The sequence below is a fragment of the Artemia sp. Qi Xiang Cuo genome, chromosome 6, assembly GCF_049724085.1.
Source record: "Artemia sp. Qi Xiang Cuo chromosome 6, ASM4972408v1, whole genome shotgun sequence".
In the NCBI taxonomy this organism is placed as follows: domain Eukaryota; kingdom Metazoa; phylum Arthropoda; class Branchiopoda; order Anostraca; family Artemiidae; genus Artemia; species Artemia sp. Qi Xiang Cuo.
Window position 1 is genome coordinate 20,009,783 of NC_142799.1, and position 17,005 is coordinate 20,026,787.

Sequence of the window (17,005 nt, forward strand, 5' to 3'; positions counted from 1 at the left end):
GTGGGAGGAGCTTTTTGTTCGCACCGAGAACGAAGACCAGAAATGATCTGCGATAAGCTTACTGGATAATTATATGAACTGTGCTCCAGAGTAACGGGACAGTGGTACAAGATCCACAGACAAAGGCTGAAGCTCTTGCTAAGGCTTTTGCCGAATTCTCGAATCTAGACGATGACGGTAGAGAAGTGTCAAAATTCTCCGACCTAACCGACACTGTCCTGGAACGCGTGAATTTTTCTGCTCCCAAGATCCTTCGCATTCTGCAACATCTGGATGTGACCAAAGCCATGGGTCCTGACAACATACCAAATGTTGTCTCAAGTCCTGCAGTGCCGAACTAGCTGGACCCTTGTCATTGCTTTTCCGGCTGTGCTTTTGCTCCGGATCCTTCCCACGAACATGGAAGTCCGAACATGTTATACCTACTCTAAAGCCAGAAGGCGATCCAACAAGCGTGGGCTCCTACAGGGCTATTAGCCTTCTCTCCTGTGTTGGCAAAGTCTACGAGAGCGTCTCCAATAAAACACTTCATCAGTACCTGGAATCAAATGACCTTCTAGGCAATGGCAAATGTGGATTCTGCCGGAAACGCTCAACATTAGACTGCCTAGTGGCCCAGTATCAGGAGTGGATAAAACTATTGACAATGGGATACGGCATCAGGCTGCTATCCTTCGACAATGCGAAAGCTTTTGACAGAGTGTGACCCCTTGGCCTGCTACAGAAACTCTATGTGTATGGTGTTCGTGGATGTCTGTTAAAAGTGATTGAGAGCTTTCTTTCCGATCGTTCACTGCGGGTTGTTCTTGGCGGGTTTATTTCCCGCGAATTTCCAGTGAAAGCAGGGGTACCCCAGGGCAGTGTCTTGGGACCTACGCTCTTCCTTATCTACATAAACGACATGGGAGACAACCTCGCAAACCCTATGCATCACTTTGCTGACGATTCGACGACACACTCAGCTGTCCCTAAACACGAAGACCCAACACAAGCCTCCCTTTCCCTACTGATGGATCTTTTGAAAATTGAAAAGTGGTCTGATGCATGGATGATCAACTTCAATGCATCGAAAACAAAGGAGCTTCTAATTACCCGATCAAAGGTGCCACGTGAAAACCCCAGTTTCATCTCCAAAAATGAAGCTGTAAAGAGAGTCGACGAGCTTCGTCTACTGGGGATTCATTTCTCCACCGATCTCTCAGGGAACAGCCACCTTGATCGGGTGAGAACCTCCTGCGCAAGAAAGCTTCGAGTTACTCTTCGTTGCAAAAACCTTCTTCCATCAAGCTCGATCATCCCACTCTACAAGTCTTGCATCAGACCCATAGCTGAATATGGATGCCTGCTATTTGCTGGGCAAATAGGGCGGGCTGCGCCTCTACACTAGAATTACTCCAGCCTCTAAATGAAAGGTTTGATATAGCGTCGATGGCTGCTTTCTACAAGTACATGAATTCACCTCCCTCAGACGAGCTCTCTCGAATTGTGCCCCCCTTTGTCCAGCCGACAAGGCAGACACGAAGGCACACAGCTCGGTCCAATTATCTAAAAAAGGATACGCCGAAAACCGAGTACTTGAGGAGCAGCTTCATCCGGCGTTGCACTTCTATCTGGAATGATCTTCCTGGGGATATTATCCCTGCAAATCCCTCTGTTGAGACCATCAAAAGAAGGTTCAATAGACATTTAAAACCTCGAAGCCATTGAAAGAGGTAAATGAATAGCGGCATATCAGATACTTTGAAGTACCTGGCGCCGTGGATATTGGAATAAAAAAAAAAAAAGTTTCTAATTCTTAAGATATATATAGCCGATTAAATATCGACTTAACCAATTTAACTAAGCCGATTTTTAAACTTATTTTTCTTTAAACTCATAGATTGGAGCGCATTATAAATTGTGGAGTACTTGTGTACATAATGGTTCACACTCGAGAATTGAAGTTAGGCTGATCTTAATGAAATAAACCAAAATATTATGAAAATATATTACTTTAGAAACGAAATTAGGCTCTATATATGCACATTAGGTATATATGAAGTATAGCGGGTCTACATGCAAAATGTCTTAGCTACAGTTATACAGACGGATAAAACCGGTTTGATCTCGAGTGTGTACCATTATTATGTACACAAGTACCAATTTTTGCAGACGAGAGGTGCAGGGGAGTTATTTTTTTCGCCGGAACGTATGAATTTCTCAGGGAAATACATAATTTCGTTTTTTTTGTTTTAGAACTCTGGGATTAGGAAGGGGTAAGCTCAGGGCCCCTCCTGGGGTCCCCTATTTTCGCGTGACTTTGCTCAATTACACTTGTTGTACGACTGAATTTGGGAAAGTCTGTTGCAACCTAATCTATTTAATACGCGACAACACCTTAATTCAGTTGTTTTTTTTTGTGTTTCGTAAACGCCCACATGTCATTTTATTTTGAAAAATGCCCTCGATCGGTTACGGTTTTTTGTGCATTTTGTGGTTTTAGGAACTTACGTATTTATTTCTTAATTCATTGATTTATTATCAGCTAATTGGATTTTAAATGACATGCTTCGTTCTGCACATAGAATATTGTTACATTTTTTAGTTATTGAAAGCGAAAATTTTCTCTCTTTTTTGGAAGAAGGGCAGCTATATGGATAAAAGAAAAGAGGGGTACTTGTTAAGAATCCAGTAAACACGCGATAAGTGAAGTTTTGTTAATGCTAATGAAATAAAACAAAATAGGATGAAAATATAATAGCTTAGAAACCAATTTTGGCTATATATTTGAACATTCGGTGGGTGGGGGTAAAGCATAGCATATATTAAATACGTAACCTAACCTAACCTAGGTACCTTTTTTTTTTGCCCCTTCAACCCTAAATCACTAAAGTTTAAATCTTTGTCACCGAGTGAGCAATACCTCACTATGCAGCGAAAACCTGTTTTTCCTTAAACATCTTTGAGATTTCGGTGCGGTTTCCTGCGAGTATACTGGATTCTTAACAAGTACCAAAAGAGGGTTTTAACCACCATAGTTGAGGACCACCGAGACTTATGGCTAGTCACAAGTGCAAACACGTCCCCCCTTTAAAGAGAAAAGGCTTCAGACTATTTTACAGAGAAGAGGGGGCCCAAAAACTGTATTCTTAGCCAAAAATTTTAAATATCTAGCGTAGAGGGTTACCTGGACTATATTTAGGGGGGAGGGGTCTCCAAACCGGTTAAAAGGATTTTTATTGTGTTTTAAAATGATTGTTGTCATTATTTTAAGCGTAGATTGTGGTAATTACAATCTGCCAATATTCATGTAGAATATGCTGCTTCTCTAGTGAAAACCTAATAGCAATCAATTCATCATATTAGTGTAACTTTTCCTGACTTTCTTGTTGGCAGAAATTGATGTATAAAGTTGAATGAACTAAAGTACTATGGTAAGTTTTATTGAACTTTAACTGCGCACTTTCTCCACCGGTTAAGAGAAAGAACAAACCAGTCCCTTAGCCTGTTCAAGAAAGAACAGGCATAATAGTCAGAAAAGCATTGTTGCTATAGGCTAGCAAAGGTTAATAACACAATATCACGATCATTTATTTACCCGAATGAGTTTCTCCTGTTAGCAACTTTCCCCCCCGGCAATTGCATGTTTTGATTAATTACCAACCAAAATTGATGCCAAAACATATTTCTTTCTTTTTGTGTTATTTTGTTTGTTTTTGTTTGGAAACGATATTTCAAGTTATTACTTCTTAATTTCTGGGATTCTTAACCTTCTGTCCCTCCTTATACCGTCTAGTATAGCCACCCCCCCCCCCCCTTACCGTATTTCACTGTTTATTATCACCATTCCTTATGCTAATTAAATAAAAAAACTAACTTTTTTTAACTGAAAGTAAGGAGCGACATTAAAACTTAAAATGAACAGAAATTATTCCGTATATGAAAGGGGCTGTCCCCTCCTCAGCGCTCCGCTCTTTACGCTAAAGTTTGACTTTATCTCACAACTCTAGTTTTTAAAACAATAAACAACTTTAGCGTAAAGAGCGGGGCTTTGAGGAGGGGACAACCCCTTTCATATACGGAATAATTTCTGTTCGTTTTAAGTTTTAATGTCGCTCCTTACTTTCAGTTAAAAAAAACTTGTTTTTTTATTCGATTTCTAAACGTATTTGAACTAATGCAGGCTTTCAAGATTGCTCACAGTACATGAATAATTAAAACGAAATTTGCATATTAATTTTACTTTTTCTTAACTAATAATAACCTTATAATAAGCTAAGTTTGATTTTTATTCCAGTTATTGAAGAATGACTCCTGAATCACAAAGGCTGTTTAATTAGAATAATAACCTCTTTTAAAAGTAAAAAAAAAACCTAGCGTAAGAGCGAGCTATTGAGGAGAGGAAAACCCCCTCATATACGTAATATTTTCTGTTGGTTTTACGTTGTAATGTTGTTCCTTAATTTCAGTTAAAAAACTTGTTCTTTTTTGTATTTAATTTCTGATCGTTTTTTAAACAATACTGGGAAATCCGGCGCCCCTTCATTTAAAATTCCTTTCCGTCATGAAAACATCCTCCATGGAAAGATCCTCCTACGTAGCCTTCTCCCCTTGACCCCCTCCTCACCAGAAAAAAATCCCCTGAAAACGCCTCTATACTTCCCAATAACCAATACTATATGTAAACAATGGGCAAGTTCACAACTTGCAGCCCTTCCCCCGGGGAATCTGGGGGATTAAGTCATCCTCAAAGATATAGTTACTGAAAAATGACTATCTCAAAGTTTAGATCGGGTGACTTTAGGAAAGAAATGAACGTGGGAGGGGGCCTATTTGCCCTCCAATTTTCGATCACTTAAAAAGGGCATTAAAACTTTTGATTTCCGTTTGAATACGCCCTCTCGCGATATTACAGGACCACTGGGTCGATACGATTACCCCTGAAAAGGAAAAAAAAAACAATATTAAAAACAAATAAACTCGTATCCGGGATCTTTCTCGTGGCAAAAAATACAAAATTCCACATTTTTGTAGATAGGAGCTTGAAACCTCTACAGTAGGGTTCTCTGATACGCTGAATCTGATGGTGTAATTCAAGATTCATCAAAATTCTATGACATTTAGGGGTATATTCACCTTTTTTCATTAATAAAGCAAATATTTTCAAGCTCGTAACTTTTGATGGATGAGACTAAATTTATATATTTGAAATCAGCATAAGCGTCCGATTCTTTTGATTTATTTATTGGTATCAAAATTTTGTTTTTTAGGGTTTTGGTTACTATTGAGCCGGGTCGCTCCTTACAAACAGTTCATTACCACGAACTGCTTGATTATTGGTTAAGATTTTCAAATATGTGCTTTGAGACGAAATTCAAGTACCCAGAAATCGAGGCTTATGTCCCGAATTTTTGATGCCCAGGTCTCCAAAATTATGATTATACCTGACTTATAGGATCTGTCGACACCCCATGCTAAGAAGTAAGAAAAAAATTGAGTCCTGATAAAATTTGGAACAAAATAGGAAAAGTTGAGTTCCAAAAAATACGGTCATTTTTTTTTCAAATAGAGCATTTTCTTTCTTTTGATTATTGCCTCTATTATAAATGATGCTGTTTTATATTTTAAATTATTTTAAGTTTCGAAGTAAACCTAATTAGTTATAATTCAAAGGACGTTAGAAAGAGATATAATCCAGTGTATTTTTTTTTTTTTACATTGGAACATTGAACGTAGCAACTCCTTTCTCATTTGCATGGAGTCTGGATATCTCGTAGTCTTGGGTCCTTTTCAAACAGTTAATGAATTAAATAGCTTCATGGTATAACCAGATATCATTGGTGTTTATTGAAAAAGTTCCTAAGGTTTATGGCATTTTCTTCTTGCAGATTAATTTGAAAAAAACAACAACTATTTCCAAGAAAAGTTTTCAGGGAAAATAAAAGACCCATATTAAAACCAACAGGAGTAGAAACAAAGTGACCTGATAAGTCAATCTTAACCTGAACAGAAATTGCTATGAATGAATTAATGAAACCTATGGCGAGCAGCAATTCGAATGAATAATTTTTTTCATTTGTTTCTTATTAAAACGAGTTTTTTTTTTAATAACCAAGATAGATATAGTTTCTTTTTATTTACCTCCTCCACCTCCCCACAAATAACAATTCAAGGTTCACTTGAGCCTCCGGCACCCCCTGAAAGTTCCAATTTGATCTCCCAAGCCGTTCCTGACATATTGCAATTATTTTATTCTGACAACCCGGGTAGACAAATCTTGATTTTGATCGTTACTTCACCATGAATAAATTGTAGTCTCACAGGGGCTTACATTGTCAAAACTGTTTGGTGAACTGGAGACAAAAATGGCCAGCCTCCTCTCCCTTAGCCAAAATTTGAGGTACTTTTGCCCCCTCCCATCACTCCCTGAAATTTTCAACTTGATCCCCCAATGTCTTCCCAAGAAATTGCAGGCACGTCATTTTGGTTACCTGACAACACATGATATCTTTTGATTTACCTTGCTACTTAGCTGTGAATACATTGAAAACGGAAATGAAACATTGTTAGTCCCCTCCCTCTCCCCAACACAAAAATTGAAGTATCCTTGCCCCCTCTCCTCCCGACACTACCTGAAAGTTTCCCTTCCATCCCGAAAACCGGTCCCTGGATATGGCAGAAATGCTAGTTTAATAGACTAACAACATGTAGTGTCTTTCGATTTACGAGTGCCTACTTGCTCCACCCCTTCTCAGAACTCCGCGAAGGTTCAACTCAATCCCCGGAACTCCGGAACCATTCCTAAAATATTGCAGATAACTAATTTTGAAAAATTTAGTGCACGTAACGTCTTTTGATTTTCTTACGTCTTTTGATTTTCCCAGGTACGCGTGTCATTTTCAGAACTATACCCCTAGGATACTCTAGGAAATCCCTAGCGAGAGATCCTTAAGAGTTCCAAGATAATCAGACAACTAAATATGCCCGCCCCCTCTACTAAAACCTATTTGTAAGCAAAAGGTAATTTACATAATTTATGGCCACTGCCCCTGGGGCTGTCTGAGGGGGCCTTGCCGACCATGAGGTATGCTTATTAGACCTTTTTTATTATTTTGGATGAAGTAAATATCCCAAAATTTTGATTCGATACCGTAAGGGGCTATGGAGTGATCGAGGGCAAAAAAGGACATGGGAAAACTGGTTGTCCTCTAATCACTTTCGGTCCTTGAAAGCGGCAAAGAACTTCTAATTTCTGATCAGATGGGCCAATATTAAGTTTAAACAACCATGCCTTCCATGCAAAGTAGACAACAAATAATAATAATAATAATAATAATAGTACCTCGTGTGCCACTTCTAATAAGTGTTTCTAATTTCAGAGTTATTAGACCGTAAAAAAAAGAAAAAGAAAAAAAGTTGGCTGACTTGTGAAAATCATCTTCGCTTGACAAATTGTGAGGAAAATAATAATTTCGATCTGCTAAGGACCTGACATTTAAAAAATTAGACGATTATACTAAGGCCGTGTTCATTAGAGCTAACGATTGATTTTGTTATTGTCATAGTATATAAATAATAGACAGTATGATCGCTCCCTATCTCAACCATTATAAAAACCCGGACCGAGATGCGAGTGCTCCGGAGAATGTTTAAACAATTATAAACATAAGCGATATTCGGTTTTTTCACGGGTAGACATGTCAGATTTCTCTTGAACGCGAAACCTGGCTTCAACGTTGTAACACTAAATTTTAAAGAATATAATTTTAAATTAATTTATTCCAATACATATATGAAAATCGGTAAATAGAAGTGCAATGTCATTATTAGGTGTTTTTAGGAATTACAAGTAGGTCTCGAAATCTCGAGTTGGTTTCAAAGGCATTTTGAGAAAGTTTCTCCAAAATACATGTTCTAGGGTAATTGGACCGCTGATGGCAGATCAAATGAGAGGAGCTGTTTTTACCCGCCTATTACCCGCATATATATATATATATATATATATATATATATATATATATATATATATATATATATATATATATATATATATATATATATATATATATATATATTACGAAAACTTTACGAAAAAGAAAGTTTTTTTAAAGAAAAGTAAAGGCCATATTAAACTTAGGATCAGTAGAAATAGAAACCTACAATAACTCAAACTTAAAACGACCAGAAATTACTATTAAAGAATAAAAAAGAAAAACAAGGAATGTATTTACAACGATAATCAAGTTAAAAATAAGTTTTATTTGAACAATGCCATAACGTGATGACATTTGATTATGAAATTTGGCGCTTCGCATTGATATTTCAGTTCCAAAGTCTTATCAATTTTTTCTCTAAGAGAAACTTCGTGGTGGGCATGTATGCAGACTCGCGTCTAAATTAAAAATAGTCACTTCCTTTTTTCACACATGTTTGTCAATATTGGTTTGGTTTCTACCATCTGTAGTACTAAGGAGCTAATTGAGGAGATAGTCAAACACAGGTTTTAGAAATTTTGCCCCTTTGTTCAAAAAAAGACTTTTTTAGGTAAGGGGGAGTTTTGTTCGTCACGGTGTCCTTTCCTTTTTGGCTTTGTCAAGACGGATTTTTCACGGATATCTTCATTTTCACATTGTGGGGACTCTACGTTTTCTAGGAGTTGCATCAAACTGGTTATATGAGGCAAGAGCGTTTGTCTTGCCATTACGAAAAAAACTCCTTCTTCCCGCTATAGCAAGGCCATCACTGATTTCGTGAGCTCTGCCCAGTCCTGAAGAATGGCGTGTCTGGTTTGGTCCTTCGGGGAAACTTCTGGATTCAAATTACGAGTTGCAACAAAGGAACAGCTAGAAAGCGTCCGCAAATATCTATTTTGTTTAGAAGAATCAGTTACCTCTGAAAAATGGGACACATTTTCTTCTTCGTCAATGGTTTCTAAGCCAGGGACGAAAGTGAAATTAACTTCATTCAGCTTGTGACTTTTCGAAATTGCAACCATAGCATCACTTAAGGTTGCTTTGACACCTTCTTTTATGGTCTTAGACTCCTTCCTCACAACACAGTCACTTGCAGAAAACAGCCTCTGGCCTTCGATAGTCTCTGGATTAGTGGGTAAGAGGAGAGATGGTATAGCATTGAATTTAACTTTCCGACGTCTGCCGCGAAGACCCTCTTCCTCACAAACAAGGTCCGATGGGCCAAAATGGCGGTTGCATACAATGGCATACTTCCTTATATAAGTTGTAAAATCCGGTTTTCTCAAAATATCCTCCCGGCCACATACTGTTAGCTATTCTGTTGCCCTGGAAAATCAAAAGTAAAATTTAGCGACTGAAATCTTTGAAATATATAGCTAAAAATGTATTATTTTTTGTAGTTCCCCTTTAGAATTTTTTTTGAAATATTTTAGAAATTGTGCCGTAAAAGGTCTAAGATTATACTGTCTCAGCAGTAAGAAATTCATTTTATTTGTTTTCTGGCAAACAAACTGGAAGAATATTCTATAATAGGAGCTTTTCTAGCGTAAAGCCCCGTAAAATGTTGGATCGGCCACTAAAATATGTGATGTCCTTCAATTTTCTGAAAACTCACTAAGAATTTTACGAAAAACACTTCCTAACAGACGTTTGGCATTTTCTTGAATGAGGCTATTGTGGCAACTTTTACCACAGCAACCAATAATTAGAACCCTAGTCCTAAAAATGGTCTCAATCAAGAAGCCTTATCTTATCTAAATTCACGAAGTGTAAAGATTTTAACAGATGTGTTCATTCTTTAAAGTTCAGGAAAGGTCTGTGAATTTCATACAAAAACTTTCATACACAACGAAACTAGCTCTTATCTCGGTTCTCCGCCAAAACAGGTAATTAGCCTTTTTCAAGTCACACATGAACTACAATTTGAGAAAATAAATATCCCGACATGAAAATAACAAAAAAAAGAAAAATATAAACCATCACAGCCATTCCACCAGTTATTAGAAGAAAAACAAAGATCCTTTATCAAATTTCAAATGACATTTGTATGGCCCAAAAAAAGAGCATAAACGAGGAAAAATTAAATGAAAATTATAAGGAAAATAAAATAAAAATTAAAGGGAACATTTTCCTTACCAATAAAAAAAAAAACAATAAGAAAAGTTTTGACGCTCCATGGCGCAATATTACTATCTAAATTCACAGACTGTTGTGAAACCTAATAGATAATGTGTGCTAAAACTGTTAGGGTGCCCCCTTTTGGTAAAACATTTTCCGGCAAATTTCAAATACTCCCGCCACTTCGTTGATCCCTCTCCACTATGAAATTTCGGCTATTTCCCTGTTGCAGTATTGATTAGAAGTTAACACTAGAAATTTCCTTATTTTCACAAATTTCATCAACCCCCCTCCCCCCTTTTTAGAAATCTTACATAAGCCAATCAGTTAAGTCCACTGCATATAAATAATAAATTAAGTCATAATTTGTAAATAAATTAAGTCATACCTGTCATACAGTCATACAGTGACTGACATGACCAATACATACTATACTAACCCGCTAATGTCAGAGTAAGTGGGAGGAGCTGTTTGTACGCACCGAGAATGAAGTGCTAAAAATCATCAGCGTTAATCTTGCTGTTATATTAGCTTTATACAGTGGTTATTTTTCACTACCCCAAACTGCTTATCGTGACTTATTGTAATTGAATGTTTCTTATTATATCTAATAGAACAATAAGTCCCAGTAAATGTTTACTAGATTCTTATATAGCCTGTAAATTTATATCGCATATTTTGTGACAACAGCAAACTTATCGAGCAGAATTTATTTTTATTAGTCAAAAGTGCTAAATTTAATGTCTCCTGTGTTAAAAGGTTAATTTACGTGAATGTAATTTGGCTGCTCCATAACGGGCAATAATGATCCAAATTATATGGATCGCAATGTCCATTTCTAGAAGAAGTGTTATTAATTTTTCCCATCTCACATCATTTGAATTGGAATTCATCTTATTCTTAAGATTTAGATAAATTTTATAAGACAAAAGCAATTTGTAATTTGACTTTTTGAGTCCAATCGTAGAATTTGTTCCCTATTATCGCCAAAAGAGCTAAAGAACGTAGCTTGGGAGTTTTCTTGTGTGTTGTAACTCCCAGTGTATTTAACAGTCTTAAAAAAAAATGTATTCTAACAGTGATGCAAATCAGGGATGTTGCAATTTCTTCGTATTTTCACCCCTCCCCCTCACCCTAGACTTTAAAAAATACTTTTTTGGTATTACAAATTACCTATGTGTGGAGAGATGAATGAGTCTTTACATCATTTTTTAGGGGAATGTAAGGAATGGAGGGAATTACGCCTCGAAATATTTGGTAGGGAGGTCGGGGGGAGAGATTGGATTTCGGAAATTTGAAAAGTAGGTGTTAGATATAAATAATGTTGGAAATTTCCTCCGGGTAGGTGTGAGGGATCGTGATGATTTTCTTGAATAATCAGTTCTAGTGTTTCTTCAGCTTACGTTTCGTTGTTGTATATTTTTTTTTCGTGTATGTCACCATAGCCCAATAGGACTTTCGTGTGAATAAATCTATCTACCTATCATTGAAAACTAGTTACAAAAATGATTTAACTTCCCAGTTTCACAGCACAGTCAAAACTTCAGTGTAAAGTATTTAGGTTTAAGAGCATGGAATGACATTCCAGTTGGTATTAAAAGAAGTTTCAATTAAGAATTTTCAACGAATTAAAGAAATATCGCATAATTTCCGGTGTTAGACTGGATAAAATCTGATTCAAAGGTTGAAAATAAGAGCTAGCAAATAAAAAATCCCGGATTTGTATCATGTTTAAAACACTTTTTTTTTGTAAAGACTTGTTCTAAGACTGAGTTTGAAGATAGATAAAAATACATTCTTTTAGTTCCACCATTTTTTCATTTCTGTGAGGGGCTGTTTTGTTAAGTGTTGAGCACTTTTTTTTATTTAAATCCTAGCATCAAGCATTAAGTTTTTGCTTTATGAAGGGTTCTGCTTTCCTGGCCGTAATTTGTTACTAACATTATTATTGTTTCTTTTACTGTTTTTCTTCAGTCATCATTAGCTAGTTCATATTTGTCTATGTTGCAGTATTAATCTATAGCAAATGGTGAATTATGTCATTTTAGTATGAGCCTTTAGCCAGTTTTGCATTTTGTGATTTTTTTCTAAATTATAAATATCATTATTAATAAAATAAAAAATACTAAATTTCAGTGGGTGTTAATTAAGTAAAATGTGGGAGGGGGGGGGGGGGTACATTTTCCAAAATCTACGGGATGGTTTTGTTTCTTTGATTTCTTCCAATGGAAATACCAAAAAAGGTATTTTTCTATGAAAATGCCAAATAAAGGTATTTTTAAAAAGTTTGACGGACGGCCAACGCCTCCCTGATTCTGCAACTAACATTATTAAACACTGTGAGAAAAAAAGCAAGCTACCAAATTTAGTCTGGAAATTATTAATTAAAACCACTTTAGAAAGCATCCATTCACCAAGCCAGAATTATGATGTTGCTTAAACATAGAGAATGAGGTAAGCTTGCTTAAAAAATACGATATTTCCCCTTTTCTTAGTTTTCAGTAATAGCAAGATTCAAGCAAACTTAGAAAATATCCAATAAGAGTGATGAATTTCATCACTCAATCAACCTCAACTAGCGAATGATTACAAAACTGTCGCCTGAAGTAGGAACATTAATACTGTAGAACTTAGCAGAACAACTTACCAGAATATTTGTAGAGGGAGTAAAGCCCTTAATCTAACCACTTTACTATGATAACACATTAGGGGGCGCTAGATGGCAGCAGCTTTTATTAAAATAAAAATTTTTCCAGTTAAAATTCTTGTTGGTTTGAACCAAATAAGAATTTGAACTCAATATGTATCTGATTTCCTACATATGTATTTGAATGGTGTCTTGTTGAAAGTCCCAAAACCTGGGTCTACTTGGGAAACTGGAAATGGACGAGCACAAACACCAAATTGATTGGTACCGTAAAATTATTTCAGCTGGATATCTGTCTGTATTACATACATTTTGTCTGTGAATTGAAGATGCATCGCACCGTTTGTCTTCCTTTTGAGAACAGCTTAGCTAGCGGTTTTGGACAATTATTTCAGAAGTACAAGAATTTACATATTTCTAAGTTTTTGTTTTCTAAATTCTTCTAAAATTGTTTGAAAATCTAATTTCCTTGCGTTTTCACTCTCAATGGACAAAATTGCTAAACTATTTGATATATCCTGATTCATTGTCGATCTCAGATAGCTTTAATTAGTTTCAGCCTGGAAAATGATCTCTCTGCAGAAGCAACGCTTACTGGAATTATTAAGAATATTCTGAGAGCAAAAAAATAAGTTTGGAAATGCTATTGCTCTATTGTTATCCGATAAAAATTTGAACATTTTAAGCGGAGATTTAATAAAATTCTAAAGGAAAAATAGATTTTGAAGCTGCCACTTCTTCAACTAATATTTTTGTGTAATAATTATCCATTATCGCTAAAAGCAATTTTCAATTCCGAATTTTTTGGTTCATTTTAATGGTAAAGCGGGGCCCTTTTAAATGCGGGAACCGATCGGGCCCAATCGCTCCAATCATCCTTTATCTGGGCCACCGTATATAAATAATAGTCAGTATGATCGTTCCCTATCCCACCCATTATAAAAACCCGGACCGAGATGCGAGTGCTCCGGAAAACGTAAAAACATTAGCGACATTAGATATTTTCGCAGGTGGACAAGTCAGATTTCTGTTGAACGCATATATATATATATATATATATATATATATATATATATATATATATATATATATATATATATATATATATATATATATATATATATATATATATATATATATATATATATATATATATATATATATATATATATATATATATATATATATATATATATATATATATATATATATATATATATATATATATATATATATATATATATATACTACGAAAACTAACGGGAAAGAAAGTATTTTTTATCGAAAAATAAAGGCCATTTTAAACTCAAGATCAGTAGAAATTGAAGACTACAATAACTCAAACTCAAAAACAACCAGAAATTATTATTAAAGAATAAAAAAAGGAAAGGAGAATAATTGGTACGGCTGTAACACTGCATATAAATTTATATAAATGTATATACAGTGGGCTGTAATAATGCAAAAGGTAAATATAACATTGGTTTAAGAATGGAAAGAAAAACAATGAATGAATTGACAACGATAATCAAGTTAAAAATAAGTTTTATTTGAACAATGCCATAATGTGATGATATTTGATTATGAAATTTGGCGCTTCGCATTGATATTTCAGTTGAAATTTCGGCTATTTCACTGTTGCAGTATTGATTAGAAGTTAACACTAGAAATTTCCCTATTTTCTCCCTTTTTAGAAATCCTACATATGCCAATCAGTTAAGTCCACTGTATATAAATAATAGATAAAGTCATAATTTGTATATAAATTAAGTCATACCTGTGAGATGGGACAGTTGCAAACCATTTCGCCGGCTCACCAAGTTTCTTTTTGTTTTGCAATTACGAATAATACAATTTCGAACAATTTTTCAGTGACTGACAAATAAATACTAACGCTAAGTAAAGAGTAAGTGGGAGGAGCTGTTTGTACGCACCGAGAATGAAGCGCCAAAAATCATCAGCCTTAAATAGGGTTGCCACACTTAGTAAAATTTTACTAAATTTAGTAAAAACAGACCTGAGTTAGTAAATTTTTGAAATTTTTTTTAAATTTAGTAAGCTTTTTTAATAAATTTACCAGAAAAGGAAGTTTTCGGCTCAAGACAATGCTAGAATCATCTGATGTTTTTTGTTGACGGCAGTTTCTTGTTTGTTGGGCACCAAAACTACCAATATCAGTAAACTGCAGTCTGTTCAGACAGTAAATTACTGTGTAATTTACGGAGCTGCACAAAGCAACAGAAGGATCAGTGCATTCGAGGTTCTTGAGTGCTTCATCAGTACCAGGACAGCATCCCATAAGGAGATGGCAGGAAAAGCCGTTAAGTACAGACAAGGCTTACTAGGTGGGGTGTCACTCGCAATCCATTTCCGGTCAAATGTTTCCTCCCAGTAAGATACTGTAGGAGTGGTGAGACAACTATTGCCCTTCTGAATTCACTTCTTGCAAGAGCAAACGGATAACTGCTGTCCGACTCGTTCAAGTCTGCAAAAAGTGATTTGAACAAACAGGACAGTAGTTTACCGACCAGTAAAAATTAGAAAGCAGGTTGTTGTTCTCTTTCTCCGACTGTTGTGACCGACCCCCGTTGAGTGAAAATGGTCTAGTAAAAGACTTATGAAGGAGTCATGAAAAAGAGACCCTTCAGGGTGGATTTTGCTTCTGTACTGTGCAAGCTCGCTTCTACCCTCAGCCAATCAGAAGTAGCTCCAGACTTTTTAGGGAACAGAAATATTTCACTTCCTATAATTGCTATTAATTGATGTCGTCAGCCCATATAGCGATATCTGTAGTTTTAATTTAAAAATAATAATAATAATTCCAGTGACAAGCGACAGCAGTAAGCTTATTTGAAGAAAAACAAATCATAAGAGGAAAAGACAGAGAAAAGAGGAAAAGAAGGAAAAAGATTGTGAAAACCCCATTGATTATCCTCTTCAAGTAAAAGTTGGTGCGCGAGTGGCGGTAGCCGCACGCGCAAAAAATTTTGTGGACCATTTAGTAATAACAGATACCATTTAGTAAATTCTCTCCAGGCCAGGGTGGCAACACTGGCTTTAAACTAACTGTTATATTATCTTTATACAGTGATCTGGGCTTGCATCGAGGAAACGTAAAGTTCAAAATAACGTCAATAAGCACAAGAGGCAATAGCACCTTTTTCAGGGTATTACCGGCCTAAGTTACATGTTTCCATATTAAGGAAATGGGAACTTCCTGTGAGGGTTTAAAAAGGGCAGCTTTGAATAGATTGGGATGGAGGAGGATCGCGCGTAGCTATGTTGACCTCAGGCAGCTTGGTGCTGCGGTGAATTTTTATAATTATTTTTAGTAGTAGTAGTAGAAGTTTCATGTTTCAGTTGAGAATCAGGAATTTTAGCAGTTAATGTCCGAGACAAAGTATCATTTCTTACAAATCGTTCTTAATTATAGGGGGAGGTTGTTTCTTCCTTGTATGTACGTATGTTTATAAACAAGTAGAACCTCTATATTTGGACTTTTTATTTTTATTTTTCAGGCGAAAAATGGTAAGATTGCTCGAAGAAGCTCATACTGCCCACTGGATCTCTTTTCCGGGTAAGCATATTCCTTTCCCTATAGGATCTGGTATTCTGGCAATCCTTCCTTTCAATAAACATATTGATGCTAGTAGTTTGTTAGACTTACAGGGTATCCACAAAATCTGGGTATGTTGCGGGGATAAAGATTTTCCTGAACCATTGATGGTGCCATTGGCGTCAACGACGTTTCAGTCACTGTGTTATTTTTACAGAGATAGGAAGCAAGTCTGTTACCAAACCTCACAGCGGCTGAGATCAAACCCCGCACCCCGTATTCCCAAGTAGAACATCAATCGACTCATTCCACTGTGCTAACACGGAGTAGTAGGGGATTTGGCTACGTTATTGGTATGAGTCAATTTAAAGTAGGTTTTACGATAGAATTTACTTTAAATTATAGGATTTTATCGCAGAATATACTTGAAATTGTTAATTTAAACTACTGAATTCCCCTATGTACTCAGAATTTCTCGGCAACCTGTATGGTACTTTAACAAAATAAGGCAAAGCTGTCTGTATTCAAAACATAAAATTAACCTATGGTTCCTTAAGCAGCACAGAACAATATCACAAAAAAAATGTAATCATAAATACTAATAAGAACCCAAAAAGAAAAAGTGAGTGCTTTTTATAATACTTTTTTTATATTATAAAATCATTTGATTGAAAAGTAAGGCCACCCTGTCTTCAGAGTCATATCCAAGATTTTTATTTGGGGGGGGGGGTT

The 17,005-nt window shown here is 35.8% G+C and overlaps 1 protein-coding gene across 1 annotated transcript in view; it reads left to right on the forward strand.

Annotated features, from left to right (window-relative positions):
- Ipk1 (Inositol phosphate kinase 1) overlaps positions 1–17,005 on the forward strand; it is a 334,853-nt gene that overhangs the window by 235,408 nt on the left and 82,440 nt on the right. Inside the window, exon 5 of the mRNA XM_089090527.1 lies at positions 16,236–16,294. Coding sequence (XP_088946653.1) covers positions 16,236–16,294 — 59 coding nt within the window. The remainder of the gene's footprint in view (positions 1–16,235; positions 16,295–17,005) is intronic.